We start from the raw sequence: 19,551 nt of genomic DNA, 5'->3' as shown, positions 1-19,551 counted from the left end.
TACAATTTCAGGCTCATTCTGCTGCTTAAGCCACTGCATTGAAAGCTAAGTGCTCACACCGTGTGTGATAAAGAAGTGCTGCCACACCCCGTCTGACTGCTGAGGCGGCACGCCCTGACTTTTGAAGACTCATTTATTGTTCCACCTGATGGGATCTACATCTGCTCAAGTAGACTCTGGTGATCGAGTGTTTAACTTCGTCTTTCGTTTTTTTAATTATTGAAGGAGCTGAAGCTGATTTGTTGTGCCAGTAACTTACAAAACAAGCTGCAAACCTCATGACCCATGGACCGCTTTTTGTCTAATTCACAGCTTGTTTGCCTCATTGGAATGTATTTTGATTTTTACTGGCTCGGATTCAATTTTTGGTTTTGTTAATGCCTTCAGAGTGAAAAAAAAAACAAGTGTCAACAATTCTCACAATGTCAGGAAGCCCTTTTTTAAAATTTCTAAAGCATACAAGGCTAAAGCAGCTGTATTCAAATTTCTGGCATGTTGTTGCTGGGTAGACGCCCTCAAATGGGAAATAATAAGCTTTCTAATTTTTCCAAGTTGCACTTAACTTCCCAATGAGCTCCATTTATTTTGCACTGTTATTTATTAGTGCTCTGAACTGGATATCCTGAAGGTCATGATACAAAATCACAAATTCAGATTTATTTAAACACACTGTATGTTGGACATAGAGTTTGTATACCATGTAATTATTTATTTGAAGAGTACAAGGAAGAACCTGGGAAACGAATAAGTAAAATGGGGTTGAGTGTTGTAGGACAGTGAGGCCATGTTTGGGTCTAGCAGAGCAAGATTCATGTTACTAACGGGCCTCAGCTTCTGACTGCTCTGATGGCTCAGTTTCAGATTCAGTTTTTTCTACTAGTGGATTCATATTGCATCACAGAGTGGTGCAGCTTGTTTCAAACAGGGCTTCTCAAAGCCCAGTATAAGATAAATGATGATTATTTTGATGGGGTTCAATGGGTTTTATGGGTGTCCCAAGGACTGAGGTCTCTTGTAGTTCTCTTTATGTCTGACAGTCTCTTCTTTCTTCTCTCCCTCTTTTGCCAACTGTTTCAGAGCACCAGCAGGAAGTCTTCATCTGTGTTCAGCCATTCATCCAGTCCTATCAAGAGCCCTGCGACAAGTGTTGAGGAGGAGGTAAGGACCTCACATTCACCCAGTCACAAAAGCCTCCTTACTGGGTACAAAATGCTCTATAAAGCAGAAGTCTCTGTACTGCCTAAGCATTAGCTCATCACCAGGGATGGGTTTTTCACGATTCCGATTCCATTTTCGATTCTGTTTAACGATTCGATTCTTTATCGATTCTTTTTTTAAAAAGGAGAACACTAAGGTCGATTAGCTTAGAACTTTGTTTTATATCTTCTCTTTGAACAAGATAGAAATTTAGAGGTAACATGGCCTTACAAACCCAGCAGTGAGATCTTAAGAGATCCACAGCCTACGGCTCTTCAATGGGTGTCACAGGGTCCCCAGGAAAAAAATTGTAAATGTAAAATAATAAAATAAATATTCTTCTGTAGCAATAACAAAGTATAACATAAATTATTCTGTAGCAATTACACAAGAATATCCAGTAATGTCCCTGCCTACAATTAAACACATTCACTTACCGAAAATCGAGGGCATCTGCTGTGGCAACCTTTGACCACAAACTTAGACACTGCTCGGTGACATTCGTCTATCCTGGCCTGAAAGGAGACGCTACCGGTAGACTGCAGCGAGAACTGCCAGCATCTGAGCCAGCCAGACTCTGTCTGTCTCTCTCATCATAGTCACCTAAATGCACAGTAATGGCAGGTTTTGTAATAAGGCAGATCGCGCTAACATAATATGCACTGTTAGTTGATTATTTACCTGCCGCATTAATGGGAGAGGACGTGCGAACGTTACCGCTGCTGCTGGGTTGAGATTCACGAGTCTGGAGCGAATTAAAAACATGACATTCATTTAAGGTCATCGTGTGTTTTGTGAGCAAATGCTTTTGCATATTCGTAGTGTTTCCTCCCTTAAATGAAATATCTACTTTGCAAGTATTGCAAGTTGCCCTGTTGTCATCCGTTCTCGTAAAGTATAACCAAACTTTTGAGCCTTTGAGCCGCTTAGCGACATGTTTCCTGCCAGGTAAATGACGCTCCGCAACGTGGTGACGTCATTCAGGGCGACTGGAATCAATAAGGGAATCGTTTGCAAAAATGGCAAACAATTCCAAGGAATTGGAACAGTGGGAACCGGTTCTCAACAAGAACCAGTTTTCGATACCCATCCCTACTCATCACTGATTTTAAAGCTACAAGAGCACAAGCTTCAAATCTATTTAAAGTATATTTAGTTTGTTTCATGGTGTTAAGATGAACGAAAAGTGCAAATAATGATAAGAATAATATTTGAAAAAAGTCAGCAGCAATAGGAATACAGGTCGAAACTCCACCAACAGACATTTCATGTCAGTGATGAACACATCATTAGGCAAATGAGACTGTAGCTTGTTATAACAAGTCAGAGGTGGGTCCATTGTCTGACAGTGTCATTTCAAGATTAAAAAGAAAAACTTAGAGAGAAGAGGTTTTGCACCACACCACAGTCTAGTTCAACAGGTTCATGCTGCAAGCATTCAAGAGCAAGGAAACCCCCAAACTGTGTTTGACATGTAAACGCAAAGGATGGACTGCATTACAGTTATATACAAATTAAATCAACAGTAATTCAACATAAATGTGAAGTTGTGAGGCAGAGAGTGACTGGACAGTTAAAACGTTTAAATCTATCTTTTGTTTCTGCCGCATTTCAGCGAATATTTAAACATGTACATTAGTTGTGTGGTTAGAAACATGCTGCACATTGATGTCTAATCACCGAAAGACTGTTTGCTTGTACCTGAGCATCAGCACTGATGCAACAAAAAAATAATCAAAATTTAAACCCAAAAGACAAGACTTCAACTTGTTATGAATCAAATTATGAATTTGATAATCTGAACACAGAAAAATCTGATCATAGTCCAATATTTTTGATACAACAATTGTTGGTTTCTGTCTGTAGTTACAGACACTTTGAAGTCAAAGCTGTTTCTTCAACATGAAAATTGAAAAAGACGGAAAAATGCAGAAGGGGTGTGGAGTTCGTCTGTCAGTTAGGCAGGGACACACCCATCAGTCTCAACATGGGAACACTAGTTCATCAAAGTACAGTAGCATAGCAAGTGTTTTCTGTTTTTTATCTGGTTTTGTTTTAAAATGAATTCAGCCAGGGGCAACTCATTGCACATGCATGCTTTCTGTGCAGGCAGCAACGCCCTGCTTTACAGTCACACTGTTACCACAGCACTTTGTTCGTAATCACAGGACCAGAAACGGTCACAACATTGACAAACCATGCTGGGTGGGTGTGAAAATTGAGGTGTGTCTGGCCACTTCCCAGAGGCCTTTGCTGTAGGTGGATGCATTCTTTTGATTTGAACCTGCAGTGTCATGTATATGGCTGTTGTTACAGGAGGGAGGATCTTTGATTTATCGAGCTGGTGTGACATTTTTTCTTGGCACAGCCGAAGAAAATCCTGTGTATCTAAACACACTGTTAAGTCTGTTAAGTCCACTAACAAATTAATCAGCCAGTCCACAGTTATGTAATACTTTATCACTGACATATTTCCACTTTTATGACCTTTGACTTGTTTATTGTGAAGGTAAAGCTGCTTTTGACCACTTGATAAAAAAGAAATGGCTTGTGTAAATGAAACCCTAGTTAACTATTCCAATGCTGTAAAACGTTGCAATTCAACAAATATTGTACCAGCCTGATTATAGGTAGCTACATTGCCTTATAAGCTTACAGCATTGTCATTTGCATGTTTTGATAGTCTGATGAAAATATCACAAGCCACTTTTTATCAGCATCGGTGAAGCCCGTCTGGTCAAACTCATTCACTTCCTGTGTTCTTTCTTTGCTTTTATGACTTTTTCATCTTTTTCTATGTCTTCTTTGGTATTTTTGTCTTTTTCTTCATTTCTTTTCACTTAATCTTAGAATAAAATGGTTTGATATGAAAAGGTAAAACTTCGTAATCACAGTCTTTGCTCGTACATCAACCATCTGCAGAGTGTCCTGGAGTTACCCCTGCCTCTAATCTGCTTTCGCTCCAACTTGCTCGCAGCGTTCTTTCCCGTCAGCTCGTCAGTGACAACTTATTACTAATCAGCTTTTCTTGACCTGCTTGAAGAATTCTTTCTTGATGATTTCATTTTTAGTGAGGATAAAGTGACATGAAGCAAATTGTGGTTGACCTGACTTTTTTTTTTCTCAGAAAAAGAAATGTCTGTCAGTCTGCTCCTGACTTTAATGATGGTTTTCATTTTTAACATTTTTTGAAGTCATTTGAAGCCACTTTGAGCACAAACGCCACTCTTACTGTGTAACACATTCTTGGAAATTTGACTAAAACATTTCTCAACACACAGCATGTTTGTAATGAACACGGACCCACCGGTGAGGCCGGAAAGATTGGAGGGCTAAAATTGTCCATCTCCGTGGGAGGGGAACAAGTTCAGAAAACAAAACCCAAAACATGATGGATTCTTGTAGTGTGCAGAGACGGCTGGAGTGCTGTTGAATGTCACGGAGGCCTTTTGACCTTTGTTATCTGAGGACTGAAAGACATTCCCTGAGCACTTGAGAGCGGTGGGGATTGGTTATTAGATGCAAATGCAGATGCTAATTGGCAGACTGGTCATTTACCTCTCACCTTTTTCCATATTCATCATCAGCCATAGCGCAATGAGGCTGCACAGTGTGGATAAGAGGTAGAATCTGAAGCGTAAAGGGAAATTCACCCATGAGCTGCAACCTCCAGGCCTGAAAAGTGAAGCCAATGCATACCTGCTAGAAACTGCAGTTCTGCAGGCTGACTCCAAAGGCACATCAATCTTGTTAAAATGCCCATCTATACAATAGAAATATGCACACTTAAAGCACGATACAAAGAGCTGTAAAGGGCTTTTACTTTAGGGTAAGGTAACATATATACATTTAAATACTATGATCTGACTGTTAGATGCACAGGCGGTTACCTCACATCTGTTAGATTCTAACAGATGTGAGGTAACTGCCTCACATCTGTGTAGGTTCTACATCATCCAGGTAATCGTTGAGCGCTTGAAATGAAGAGAACTGGACTTGTGTGTTTCACCTCTCATCCAAAAGGCTTCTTCAGTTCTAAATGAACTGATAGAGAGTCCCAGCTACTCTTTTTGGAGGCTGTTCACATTTTTGTTTTGGTTTGAATGAAGTCATGTTTCATAGGCTGTACAGTGTGTGACAGCAGCAGATAAAATGTTTCCAAAAACAACACGACGCGACTGATTAACAAAGAGTATCAGTTAACCCTGAATGGAAGGTGTGGCATAACTGAATCTTCTCAAGATCAAACTCTGTTTTGTAGATCTGACTTGTATCAGGCGCCTACAGAGAAGAAAATGAATATAGCGCTTCCTTTGCACTGACCAGGTAACCATTACCGCTGTGACCTACATCATGTTTGTCACCAGCCAAGTCTCGGCTTAAATTCTAGCGATAAACACGGGAAGATCAAAGGAGAAAAAACTTGCCGGACCAGTTTTGAAAATGTTACCCACAGTGAAAAAAAACATTTAACCTATTCTCTCTCACACACACACACACACAACATAACAGACTTCCACAGGCACGCAAGGGACGCTTCTCTAAAATGCATCACTACCTAAAATGCTGCTGTCACAGAGCCAATCAGCGTGCAGTGACCGTAGGACACTCTACACCGCTCCACTGCTTTGCATGCAAATGAAAGTTTACAGTTGCAGGTCTGTACAGGCTGAAGTTAAAATTCTATATATTAGCATATTTATGACCTGGGAGCGGGTTTGACTGTGACATCTGGTGCAATGAAACGCAAATTTCACATGGTAGCAGATTCATGTGTTACATGAAGGCCCCAGCTTTTGCAAGGTATAGTAAAAAGCATGTCTGCACATGTGTTTCTTGCTTTATGTGAAGCGAAATCTTGTTGCTTGAGGATAGGATTCATTTTTATTAAACAGAAGGGCTTTTGTCTGTGTGGCAGTAGTTTTGGCCTGTTCATTCACCCTGCCAGGTTTATGTTTTCCCACTTTTGTGCGAAAGCACTTGGATTCCCTGCACGGAGCAAGTTTTAGAGCATAACACGGTTCTCTGACGAACGAGAACAGGGGTGCAGCTAAAGAATGTTTTCATAATTACTCTGATTTTTTCTTCATGAATTAATGCTTATGACAGAAGATGTTGCAATCAGTTTTTTAACAAAATAAAGAAAAAATGAAGAAGAAAAACAGTTGTCCAAAATAAACAGATATGAGCTTAGAATAACAGGGGAGGGATCTTAAGGTTTGGAGACTCCATCTCAAAGGTCATCTTAGGGAAGATTAGCTCCAAGGAACTCCTGTTCTGACTTGGATGAATGTTGGGAAGGAATGTCGTAATTGTTTTAACTTTGAACCTCAAATTTAACATATTTGTCAAACTGTCTCAACCTTCATGTGTCAGTAGAAGGACGAGGAGGGTTTTTACATGTGTCCCACAGGACCAGACCGTTAATAAGGAACGGTACTGTGGAGTCCTCAGGGACAACATTTGGCTGTGGATTTGCCTTCCTGTGAATTTTTCATGTGCTTGCATGGAGTGATTTAAAAATAGCAGCAGGGCTAGAATGGGTGCAGAGGTGCACAGAGACGACCCCGAAGAGGAGATCTGTCTGATTTAATGACTTATGATTCAGCAAGCACATAGTAAATTCTCACATAGTAAAGGTCAACGCATTAATGTGTGGCTTTATAGTTTCTCTTAGGAAGATATCTGATGTGGAAGCAACATTCAGCATTTTTTCTGTCTTTTACAATGGATGGAAACTTCTACATCTCTGATGCCGTGTAAAGAATCAGATTTCAAGGATTCCCTGAAGTATTTCGTGCTCTGACAAAAATTCTCTGCCAAATGAAAAATCTACAGGTTCATGGGTAATTAAGCAGGATGGTTGTTGACAGACATGTTTGGTGTGGAGGATGCAGTCTTTGCGACTATCTTCTGTGAATGTGATTAGCTGTGTTTGAGCTGAAGGTTTCTGAAGGTTTATGCGCCGATGCTTCCTTAGAGGGTTTTTCTCACAGCTGTGTGGTATGTGAGGTTTTCAAGCCTAATTATAGGATGGTGAAGAAGGGAGTCACATTGAGGTGAAGCAAGAATGATGATATCATGTTTTTTTTGAAACGATGATTTATTGATTTTGTCAGAACAACACGAACAGCAACAAGTCAGCACAGCCAAGCACAAAAAAAAAAAACAAAAAAAAAAAAAAACAAAGCAAATGCAGGTATATGAGTTACCAGTACACACGCCTGGGACAAAATATGTAAAGCGTTTCACATTCGAAGTCAAGGGAAACAATAAAAAAAAAAAAAAAAAAAAAAAAAAAAAAAAAAAGGGGGAGGGAAAACACAGACATTAATCAGTGTGTTTAAAAACAAACTGCGAGTCCCCTTTATGTAATAGCACAGTAAGGTCATGAGGTAGGTGATCAAGCAGAGGCTGCCATATGCTACAGAATGCATTACAATTGCCCTTTATGATGGCACTGAGGCGCTCCATCGGCAGCACCCTGAGCAGTTCTCTGTACCACTGTGTAACAGTAGGGGGCCGTCTCTGAATCCATTGAAACAGTACACATCGCCTCGCCAAATGTAAAAGTTTACTTAACAAAAGCATCTGTACAGAAGACAGAGAGAGCCCTTCTATAGATAGACCCAGAACAAACAGCATAGGGTTCAGTGGGATCGTTCGGTGGAAAATAGAGCAAAGCTCTATAGCAATATTCTTCCAAAATCTAGTAATTAAAGGACATTGCCATATGCAGTGGTAATAGGTCCCTACAGCCGTGTTGCACTTCACACAAAGAGCAGAAATCTGAGGGTGAATTTTATTTAGGAACTCCGGCGTACGCTGTAGTCTATGTAAGATTCTGTACTGGCTTTCCTTTAGTCTGTTACAGGGAAACAATTTCATGGCAGATCTGAAAGTTTTGGACCATGCTTCCGCACCAACCTGAGCTTCGAGGTCGGTTTCCCACCGAACCCTGGCCTTATCAGTGGTTATAAAGTTCAAAGACAGCAATTTCCCATAACAAAGAGAAATAAATTTCTTTTTTGTAGTCATTTCCTCGTTAACTTTGAGAAGAAAGCTTTCAACAGGGTTCAAAACTGGTTGATTGGCTGGAAATTTAAGGGAGTTCACATAATGCCTTACTTGCAGGAATCCAAAGAAGTGTTTCTGTGGTAAATTATACTTAACTTGAACTTGATTAAAGGCCATAAAACTACCCCTTTCGAACAGATCACAAATAAACCTTATACTTTTAGAATACCAATCATCAAATATATTAATGCCAATACCCGGGGGGAAAGCTTTATTCCTAGTTAGAGGCTGCAGTGCACTAGAGAAACCTCTTCTTCCGACGTGGGCAGTAATATTACGCCAAACCTTTAAAGTGGGCATCAAGACGGAATTAGTTCTAACACCAAGAGGGAGGTCCGCCAGGTCAGTGGATAAGAGACTAAGAGGTGAGAGAGGGTCACAGCACCAGGCATCTACCGATGGTTCGCCCCGGTGAAGGAAGGAATGTAACCACCCTGAGATTATTTGTGCATGGCAAGCCCAGTAGTAATATAAAAAGTTAGGCAGTGCCTGACCCCCCTCATCCGTGGGCAGTTGTAAAATCTGTATCTTTAGTCTAGATTTCTTCCCACGCCATATGAATTTAGAAAGACATCCCTCAATCTCTATGAATGTTTTTCTGTTGATCCTGAGAGGCAACATTTGAATGGGGTATAATATTCTGGGTAGCACATTCATCTTGATTAAACTTATTCTACCCGTCCAAGACAGGGGGAGGTCAAACCACCTATTGAGGTCATTCTTGATTGAGGCCACAATCGGCTTGAAGTTCAACTTGTACAACTCCGCTGTGTCTGCGGACACCCTGATACCTAAATATGTGAAACCTGTGGTCGACCACCTGAAAGGGAAATTAGGAGGAGCGTCCCACCTCCCCCCGTCACCCAGTGGCAAAGCTTCAGATTTATCATAATTTATCTTATACCCTGAGAAGAGGCCGAATTGGTTGATGATATGTGTCAGTGCAGGAATAGAAGTTTCTGGCTTAGTGAGAAAGAGCAACACGTCATCTGCATAAAGGGAAATCCTGTATTCAGTATTCGACAAGGTCACCCCACAGATCTCAGGATCAGTTCTTATAGCCTCTGCCAGTGGCTCCAAAGCAAGTGCAAACAACAGGGGAGAGAGGGGGCATCCTTGCCGCGTTCCCCTACCCAGTGGGAAGACATCCAAGACCGAGCCATTAACCAAGACCCTTGCAGCTGGGGCCCCATACAGCAGCTTGACCCACTTGACAAATTCAGATCCCAAACCAAACCTGTCCAAAACATCAAATAGATACTCCCACTCCACCCGATCAAATGCTTTCTCAGCATCCAAAGAGATCGCAAGAGCCCTATAATTGGTGTTCTGAGAGAACTGCGCAACATTTATGAGTCGGCGGACATTGGAGCGGGAGTATCTATTCTTGACGAATCCCGTCTGGTCAGGCTTTATCAGAACCGGCAGAACCTCCTCCAAACGTCTGGATAAAATTTTGGACAGAATCTTACAATCCACACTAAGTAGACTTATAGGTCTGTAGGATGTACACAGATCCGCGGGTTTATCCTTCTTTAAGATCAGGGATATATGGGCAAGGTTTAGGGTGGGTGGAAGCACGCCCCTCTCAAGAGATTCTGTATACATTCCCAACAAAGGACCCGCCACATGTTTGGCCATTTTTTTATAAAACTCTGGCCCAAACCCATCAGGGCCCGGAGCCTTCCCACTCTGTAAGGATTTAATTGCATCCAAGACCTCCTGCACCCTGATAGGGCTGCATAGTATAGGGAGGTTAACAGTGTCAAGAAACAGTTTCCTGGCGTCTACAGTATTTTGACACTCAGGGGAATATAAGTCTTGATAGAACTCTTTCATTATTTTGCTGATAAGTTTAGCCTCAAACTGTAAGACACCTGCCTTATCTTTTAGAGAGGGTATTGCATAAGAGCCCCGTTTCCCTTGGGCAAGTCGGGCGAGCAAGCGTCCAGGTTTGTTGCCTGATTCAAATAATCTATGCTTCGCATAGAATATTGCAGTTTCCGCTTTCTGAGTTAACAGTTGGTCCAGGGCCGATCTAGCTGCATCCAACTTCCGAAGCACAGAAATAGACGAGGATTTCTTAAACTCCCTCTCCAAGTCAGTGATATCGCGTTCAAGCACTAATTGTTTGGCTAAGTTGCTCTTCTTTTTTGCCGAGGTAAAAGAGATAACGGAGCCCCTGAGAAATGCCTTACCCGCCTCCCATAGAGTAGAAGCACTAACCCCCGGTAAGTCATTTGTAGAAAGATAGAGTTCCCACTGATCTTCTAAATACTTTACAAATTTAGGGTCACTAAGGAGAGCTGGGTTTAGCCGCCAATGTCTAGACGAAGGGTCATAATAAGGTGGTGATAGCTCCATTGAAACTGATGAGTGGTCCGAAAGCGCACATGTGTGGATCAAACAGCCCCGAGTTCTGTCAAGGACAGATCCAGAAACAAACATGTAGTCAATTCTGGAAAAGGAAAAATGGGGGCGTGAGAAAAATGTGAAGTCCTTCACATGTGGATTACAAACTCTCCAAGCATCAAAGAGACCAAGATCTGAACAGAGGTCCGTTGTAGCCTTTGCCATTTTTGAAGATGGTTGAGATTTTGGTGGATTATAATCAGTTTCAGGATTCAAGCCACAGTTAAAATCCCCACCAATTATTACGTGGTTCGGACACACAGGGGAGGTTTTTGCCAGAAAATTTGAATAGAACGATCTATCAAAAGTATTTGGTGCATAAACACTTCCCAATAGAATTAATTCCCCATATAGAAGCCCAGTAATCAAAATAAATCGTCCGTCCGTATCCCTTACAATAGTATGTAGCGTGAATGGTAGATTTTTATGGACCAATATTGCGACGCCTCTACTTTTAGAGTTAAAGGAGGAATAATAAATTTGTCCCACCCAATCACGTTTGAGTTTTAGGTGTTCGGAATCTGTGAGGTGAGTCTCTTGCAGTAATGCAATCTGCACTCTATCTTTTTTGAGTAAGGAAATTATCTTGCGCCTCTTAATGACGTGGTTAATTCCCTTGACATTAAGAGTAATAATTTTAGTGTTACTCATTGCAAAAGTAATCTGTCATTGGACAAGAATCGTCAACCCAAGGCAAACAGAAAGAGCCATCATAATAAAAGACATGTGAAAGACTTAACCCATGGCCTGAACCGGCCGTGCTGACATGAACAAAACCATCACAAAAAGATGGCAAAGGAACCTTCACCCACACAACAAATTGCATACAATAACAGAATTAAGATAAACGTCAAGGTATCACGAACTAAAAACAGACAAACAAGAAGCAAACAAAAATGAAAATGCCACCCACCGGGTGGTGTCACAAGCCCAGTGCAGCCAAAAGAAGTTTCACTCCACGGGAGAGAAGGAGAGAGAAGACAAGAAAAAGAAAAAAAGGAACAAAGCAAAACCCCGCCCCCGCTCCCCAAACCTGAATGGAATCGGGTTACTGTCAGTTGTGAATCAAAATTAGAGACTGAGTAAACAATTAGGCTATTTTCCCCGTTAAACCGTCTCTGCCTCCTCAAACTGCGTTAAACGCTGCGGACTCAGGCGTCCAATGACACGGTCCCAGTTAAGTCCGGCAGTGCCACAGTTTGTACGGGGCAAGCATCTATTAATCCAGCGCATTGATGAAACGTTGTGCATCTTTAGGCGATTCAAACTTGTGCTCATTGCCATTGTAAGTCAGCACAAGCGTCGCTGGATAGCGCATCCTAAAGCGGATGCCCTTGTCGATTAAGGCACGGCAAGAAGCATTAAATCCCCGTCGTTTCTCACGGATCGCGTAGGAGAAATCCTGATGTATGAAGATCCGCTGCCCGTCGTGGCGGAGTTCGGGGGCCGCTTTCACTGCAGCCATAATCCGCTGTTTATCTCCGGAGTTGTGGAGCTTGATGATCACCGGCCTGGGGTGAGCACCCCGCGGGCCGAGGCCCCGGTGTGCGCGGTCAATTTTAATGCGGGCTTTACCCGCGGAGCTGTGTCCCAGCCCGAGTGTGGCAGGCAGCCAAGCCTCAAAAAACTGAGTAGGGCTCTCACCCTCCGCACCTTCTTTCAGGTTAATGATGCGAATATTGTCGCGCCTGCTGCGGTTCTCTAAGTCGTCCAAACCTTTTGCCATAACCTTAATCCTCCCCTCCGCTTCAGCCAGCCTCCCCGCGAGGTCAGTCACCCCATCTTCCATATCTGAGATTCTCTGCTCTGCCTCCGTGACGCGTTTGGAGACGTTTTCCAGCGAGGACGAAATTTTCTCCAGTGTCCCCGACAGTGCAGACAGTTTTTGGTCAATTACCTCACTGATGCTATCGGTCACCTCACGGACGAGAGTTGCGGTGTCCACCGGGGGCGAGGGCTGGTCGCCCATTGCTACTAGCATGTCAGTTTGGCTAGCATTGTTCATCACGACGGCCGTGGTCTTTCGAGATTGTATCTTCGTCTGCTTCGACATTATTTAACTTCCAAAAAGCGTATTTAGGACTGCTGAGTATTCCCAAAGCTCTCAGTCACTAGTTTAGGTAAAAATATAGACAGTAGTGCGCATTACACTGTGATAAGTACAGGTGGGAGCGGGAGCACAGTGAAAGCACGTCTTCTAGCCTACCATATTCACCGGAACTCGATATCATGTTTTAAATGTTTAAATTTAAGGAATCTCTTAGGAATTATCACTGTCCACTTTTTTATCTTGTTAAAAAGATCAACAGCTGATCAAACAGGTGATCCACACAGATCCAGCCTGTCTGACGTGAGTTTCCTGTCATATTTTCTGCAGTGTCAACTCCTTTCAAACATCAGCAAGTTTCAAAGAGCTGAAATGCATCATGTTTTTTATCATGAGTATACCATCTGCTCCTCAGTCTTCTCTGCTGATAAACACCCACAGACACAGAGTTATAACCTTATGCTGCAATCACTTTGGCTTCAGTGAGGTTTTCAGTTGAGTTGACTTCATAGTCAAGTTCAAGTTTTCAAATTTTTTCGTTGTCAGTGTCATGTTTTATTTTTTCTTTGAAGCTAATGGATTATACATTTTGTTTTGGTTTGGGGTTGTGAAAGTTGAACTGCCATTAAATTAGCAGATTAAAAGTCATTTATCAATTGTAGTTCAAAAAGCCGGCACAGCTATGTTGATCTCATTCATGCTTGTTGTCTTTTTTTCTCACAATTTATTGAAGGCACATAAATGAGAGAAATACAGACTGGTGATCTGTTCAGAGTGAGCCCCAGCTTTTGCCCTCTTCATATCCAAAAGCCCAGAGATGTTTTTGTAATTATAGTCATTATTTGATGTACACGTTGTGTAAATAATACTTTCTGGTGTAGCTGGATTCTTGTAGGATATCACTATCACATGTGAATCCGTCTTGCCTTCAAGACAAACTGTGGTTTGGCTGGCCTTTTTTGTTTTCAGTGACTGAATCCATCTTCACGAGCATGCACTACATGTCAGTGCTGTTGCTGAGCTACAAAACTGTGGTTCATCCAAGCATCTAATCATTAAGGTAACACAGTCTGTACCTGTTAAAGGTCAAACTTAATAGTCATAATCACAGAAGCCCCTGCACTATAATTGGAAACCCAACACATGCAGTGTTGCCAGCTAACAAATATCCCACCTGTTCAATGCATCCTGTTGAGTTCCTGTTTTAGTTTTACTCGGTGGCTTCCAGTGTAGGAGTTATTTATTTCCTACTGAGGGAAAACTGTGGACAAAACTGTGAACTAAAGGTCTGGCTTAAAACAGCATTAAACTCTATTGTAATAATATCCCATTTTAATGTTTATTTTTAATAAGATTAAAATGTCTCTTGTCTCACTTTTGTGAATGAAGGATTTTACATGTCTGATGTCTTTAAAAATTTAATTTAATGTTTGTTCAGGCTTGCCAAGATGTCGACAGATCAGCAGGTGTCTCTGCCGTTCACATGATGGCCGATTGCTCAGCAGAAACTTATATATGAGTCTCAATAGGAAGTTCAGTTTAGGCTGTTTCAGTCTGCCAACAGTAGATGGCTATGTGCAAGCAGCTTTGCAACCCACCTTCACCTCAGTTCCACATTTTAATGCGGCTTCTGACTTCCTGGCTCAATAATTCATAATAATTTAAAATAATTAAAATTATTTTTTAATTAAATAATCATGCATGATAAGGATTTTTTCTTCAGTATGCACACACAAAGGCACTCACAGAGACTCACACAAAGAGGCTTGTGTGGTAACGTGACTCTTCTCTCTCCAGTAACAATCTCTAGTGTTTCTCAGTCACTCAGGCTTCTGAGAGCCTGTGTGGCTCATGCACTGACCTGCACACACACACACACACACGGACGCACACACACATTGACCAGAAGGCCTGCCATGGTGAAGAAGTGAGGTGATGATGTATTGAGTTACTGCTCTTTGTGGAAGCTCCATTCATAGCCCGTGACAGTCAGCTACTGAAGGCTGAAAAAGTTTTGTTTGCATTCAAAACAGGAAGCTGCTGCCTTTTCAACTTTTTTTTAACCACGTTTACTTAAAATACCTGATTTCTTATCACAGGTAAAAACAATCTTATCTCCAGTTAAGAAGAAGAAAATCAACCTGGAGCACCTCAACCATTTGAGATGGTAAACATGAAACGCAATTACCCTCATACTGCTGAAAGGCTGTAACTAATGATTATTTGCATTAACCTGTAGTGACATACTGACTGGTATTATTTTTGAGTAGCTAACACATTTTTAGGCTTTAAAATAGCACAAAAAAAGTGAACATTGTAACAAACACTGAGCATTGAGCTCAGGGGTCAAGTTTAATTTCAGGCTCTTTGAGCAAAAAACTGGATTTTTGCTCAAAGAGCCTTAAACTTATTGACCTGATATATAAATGTATGCAATTTGAAGATTTTGTTGCAGTTTTATATCTTTTTGATATCCGTTTGTTTTTTTGGTTTTTTTAATCTAAGACGTGTGGGAAGTGGCTTTAAAAGACTGTTGAATTAGTGTGTGGATCCACCGTGACATTCATACCAGTTGTCTGTCGTGCATTGTGAGAGATTTTATTCATTGGAACTACCCACATTGCTACCAAGCTGTATGTGCATGTTTACAGATAAAAGAGATCACAGATCAACTCATTTAAGTCACTTTAAATGGGACTGGTGAGTGTAGCTGTGGAATATAGTTTATTAAAAAAAGGAGGATATTTACACTTTTGACACTAACCTGTGAAAACTAATAATATTATATAGATTACACGCCATTACCAGCATGTCTGCTGATAGCAAGCGGCTTGTTTTAGAGTCGTGTTTGTGTCCAGAGTGATCTGCCCGTCAGTCATTTCTACACTCCTTTTCTCTGCAGACACTCCCACCTCCACGCTGTTATAGTTTTTGTGTAGCCGCCTCATTCCTTTTGTTTCCCATTTTTCTCTTACTGTTTAAGAATTAGAAACAGGAGAAAGTAGTGCCAGTCTTTGGCACTGCTGTGACCTTTGAGCTCTGTGTGGGATCATTAACCAACCTCGAGGTTTCACAGTGTCTAGATAGGATTTACAGCCTGTCGAATACCAGAGTTGTGCGTCATCTGAGTCGCTTGTTTTTTCTTCCTCCGTGAGAGCTGGACCTGTTTTAATAAACAAAATCGCTCTTTGTGTGATTTATTATATAAAAACGTGCATTTTACTTACTGTTTATCATGCTTTTGTGCTGCTTTCATTGTCTGTTGTGCCTCACATCTCATAATACAATACAATTTTATTTATATAGCACATTTAAAAACCAGATGTAGGCCAAAGTGCTTCACAGAAACCAAATAAATACAAGTAAATAAAATAATAAAATAAAATAGGTACAAATAAAATATACTAACAGGTGGGAGACTTAACTTAGTACGTAACACAGATCATGCGCATGAAACTTACTGTGGGTTTTTTCAGGATTAGAGGGATGTTTATATTTTCACTTTGCAAAAATTAAAGATAACATTGAGATAAGCCTTTCTTTCTGTTGAGGGATTAAAGTTTTGAAACTTCAGCAGTTTTTTTGGTTTAGTCAGGCTTGTCTCACACAGGTAAGCGATTGTCTTGCATTTCTGGCTTCCCAGAGCTTGTGAGAAGTCACCTGAGCTTGTTGCTGTCTTTCAGGCATTTAAACAGTTTCACTACATGTGTTTTTCTTCCCTTCTCTGGAATTTCCTTGACCCTTATTTTAACAATAGTAACACCCACCTCCTGTGCCACTGTTTCCTGATAGGACTTACACAGCAGTTTATTATATGAGCCATGCATAAAGGAAACCTGCCGCATTACAACCAAGGTTCCCACTGGTAGTGTTTATGTACCGTATATGCTGAAATACTAGTTCATCAGTAAAAGCTGTAAATTATGATGTAATCTGTTGACACAACCTTGCAGTAATGTCTTTGTGTATGTGTGCAGTGTTTAATCGTGTGGAGGGAAAAAACTATTTTTTGCATGAATTATAGAAAAATCCTGCAGAGTTCTTTTGTTTGTAGTCTTGTGTATGTCTCTTTTATGAGCAAAACATTTTAAAACACCTTTCTCTTTAGCACTGTGCAACACAGTATTAGTGAATAAACACCTCTCTGACAGTGGTGAAAGAAGCTGCACCTGTAGTGCTCTGTGCAGGACCTGCTGACTCTCCAATGGCACAATGCTTTGAACTTCACTTGGTGGGAAATTCCAGCTTGTGATCTTCCCTCGAGCTTGTGTGGAATCTGGCTGAACCACTTTGCTCAGCCACGGTTTGGATGTGTAGGAAGAAATATCTTATCTTATCCTTATCTTTGTTTAGTCCAACGTATTTAGTTTTAAAAAGAAATTTCTGAGTTTACCATTCCGGAAAGATCATTCACGCAGGTGTTTTTAAATAAATAAATGCAGAGAAATCTTTAAAAAAGTCCTAGAACATAATAAAGTAGCTGTTTTTGCAGCTTTAATGCCATGATTTTCAGTGTTAGCGCCAGTGTTGGTCGTCAAATAGGCCAAATTGCTGTGTTTAAATACCTGAGTTTAAAAGTGCCATAAGTAGAATTCAACACGTAAAAATACTTTTTAAGTAAGAACTGGAGCGTTAGTAGTGGAATGTACTTTAAAGTACCAAAAGTAAAAAGTACTTGTTCTGTACTAACAGAATGCATAAGCAGGAATAGGAATTGTTTTAGCTGTGGTGCCAGACTCTTTATGTTGATGCTGGCATTCTCACAGATGTACATTGCAAAACCATGACATCACACTCATTGCAACTTCTGTGCACCCAAGTCACAGGTAGGCCTTAAAAAAACCTGCTAGTACATACTGTGCTCTACGGAAGAGGATTAGGGCCACAGGAAAAAAAAAAAAAAGAATTCTGACTTTTTTCTCAGAATTCTGACTTTTTTCTCAGAATTCTGACTTTTTTCTCAGAATTCTGACTTTTTTCTCAGAATTCTGACTTTAATCTCAGAATTCTGACTTTTTTCTCAGAATTCTGACTTTTTTCTCAGAATTCTGACTTTAATCTCAGAATTCTGACTTTTTTCTCAGAATTCTGACTTTTTTCTCAGAATTCTGAGAATAAAGTCAGAATTCTGAGAAAAAAGTCAGAATTCTTTTTTTTTTTTTATCCTGTGGCCCTAATCCTCTTCCGTAGTGCTCAGAGTCAGGCAATAACATGATCACACTGACAGTAAAAACCTGTGTAGGGTTCTTTTTTCACATAAAAGTCAGGATGAATTATACCTGTGAACTGTAAAAAAAAAAGAAAAAAACTGAACAGTATGTGCCTGTTGATGAGTCTTTATTAGTTTTATTACTGTTATTTATAAGGTGTTATTAATTTAATTGTTAATACTGAGCCTTTAAGCAGTGGTGGAAAGGGTGCAACTAGTGATTTATAACATTAAAAACATGTCAGACAGTTCAGTCTAGTTTTAGTTTTACATTTTAATGCATGAAAAAAAGTTAAAACTTTAAAACGTAAAACTCGTCACAGTTTTAAGTTTTCATATTTTTTAAGTCAAAACTTAAATAACGGGAACATCACCTCCCTGTTTGCTCTTTGAAACTGTAAACAAAGAGCCCCAGCTGTACGTTACTTTTTACTAAGCAATTTTAAAATTCACCCTCTTCCGTTGTGGCGAAGAGGGAGCTGAGTGTAAAAGCGAAGCTCTCAATTTACCGGTCGATCTACGTCCCTACCCTCACCTATGGCCACGAGCTGTTGGTAGTGACCGAAAGAACGAGATCGCGGATACAAGAGGCAGAAATGAGCTTCCTCCGAAGGGTGGCTGGCCTCTCCCTTAGAGATAGGGTGAGAAGTTCGGCCATCCGGGAGGGGCTCAGAGTAGAGCCGCTGCTCCTCCACATCGAAAGGAGCCAGCTGAGGTGGTTCGGGTATCTGACAAGGATGCCTCCTGGGCACCTCCTGGGTGAGGTGTTCCAGGCATGTCCCACCGGGAGGAGGCCCCGGGGCAGACCCAGGACACGCTGGAGAGATTATATCTCTCGGCTGGCCTGGGAACACCTTGGTATTCCCCCGGATAAGCTGGAGGAGGTGGCTGGGGAGAGGGAGGTCTGGGCTTCTCTGCTTGGGCTGCTGCCCCCGCGACCCGGCCTCGGATAAAGCGGATGAAGATGGATGGATGGATGGAATTTTAAAATTGTGAAAAAGTTAAAAAACTACAGCTTGACTATTCCTGTAAAATCTGTATCCCTGTGAAAATGCCTGCCAAATATTGTATTAGTGAAACATATCTCTCCTGTAGTGGACAGAAAGTGAAATTAGATATAAAATCAAAGTGCAGTTATTATGTTAATGACTGGTTGTCCATGTACATAATAGCTCTTGAGCAATAACATGTTTAAAGATTTAATATGACAGTATCGACTCATTTGGTTCATCTTAGTTTTTTTCTCCTCGTGTGTAAACTTGAATGAAATATTAATGTCTCGAATTATGGGCAAAACACAAACATGCCTGAAAAACCATTTAGTGTTTTTTTCCTCTCAGTCACTCTCTGTCTCTCTGTTCCTCTGTAAATAATTATAGCCACTACTTGGGACTTTCCCTCAGCTCAAAAGATTCAGAGATGAGATTGTCTTGTTGTAAGATGTCACTGAAGGTCTGGAGGGTTGAGTTGTGAATAAGTGCTTTTTAACAGCCAGCATTTTGCAATTCTCTGCTGTTACATGCACATAGCTGCAGCTGACAGATGTGTTTGGCTTTGATTGAGTGTAGTTTGGAAGTGCAGCATGGTGAAGGCCAGCAGGTCAGGGAAG

The 19,551-nt window shown here is 41.0% G+C and overlaps 1 protein-coding gene across 3 annotated transcripts in view; it reads left to right on the top strand.

The window, feature by feature from the left end:
- Positions 1-19,551, top strand: part of pof1b (POF1B actin binding protein) — a 39,992-nt gene that overhangs the window by 3,269 nt on the left and 17,172 nt on the right. For all 3 annotated transcript variants that reach the window (XM_086309521.1, XM_086309522.1, XM_086309520.1), the window contains exon 2: positions 1,078-1,158. In XM_086309521.1, coding sequence (XP_086165647.1) covers positions 1,078-1,158 — 81 coding nt within the window. The remainder of the gene's footprint in view (positions 1-1,077; positions 1,159-19,551) is intronic.

The sequence above is a fragment of the Aulonocara sp. 'chitande type north' Nkhata Bay genome, linkage group LG10 (assembly GCF_057382095.1).
Source record: "Aulonocara sp. 'chitande type north' Nkhata Bay isolate Kocher_YH1m ecotype deep benthic linkage group LG10, A_spYH_male_GT1.1, whole genome shotgun sequence".
Lineage (NCBI taxonomy): Eukaryota > Metazoa > Chordata > Actinopteri > Cichliformes > Cichlidae > Aulonocara > Aulonocara sp. 'chitande type north' Nkhata Bay.
This window is presented reverse-complemented; position numbering and strand designations above follow the sequence as displayed.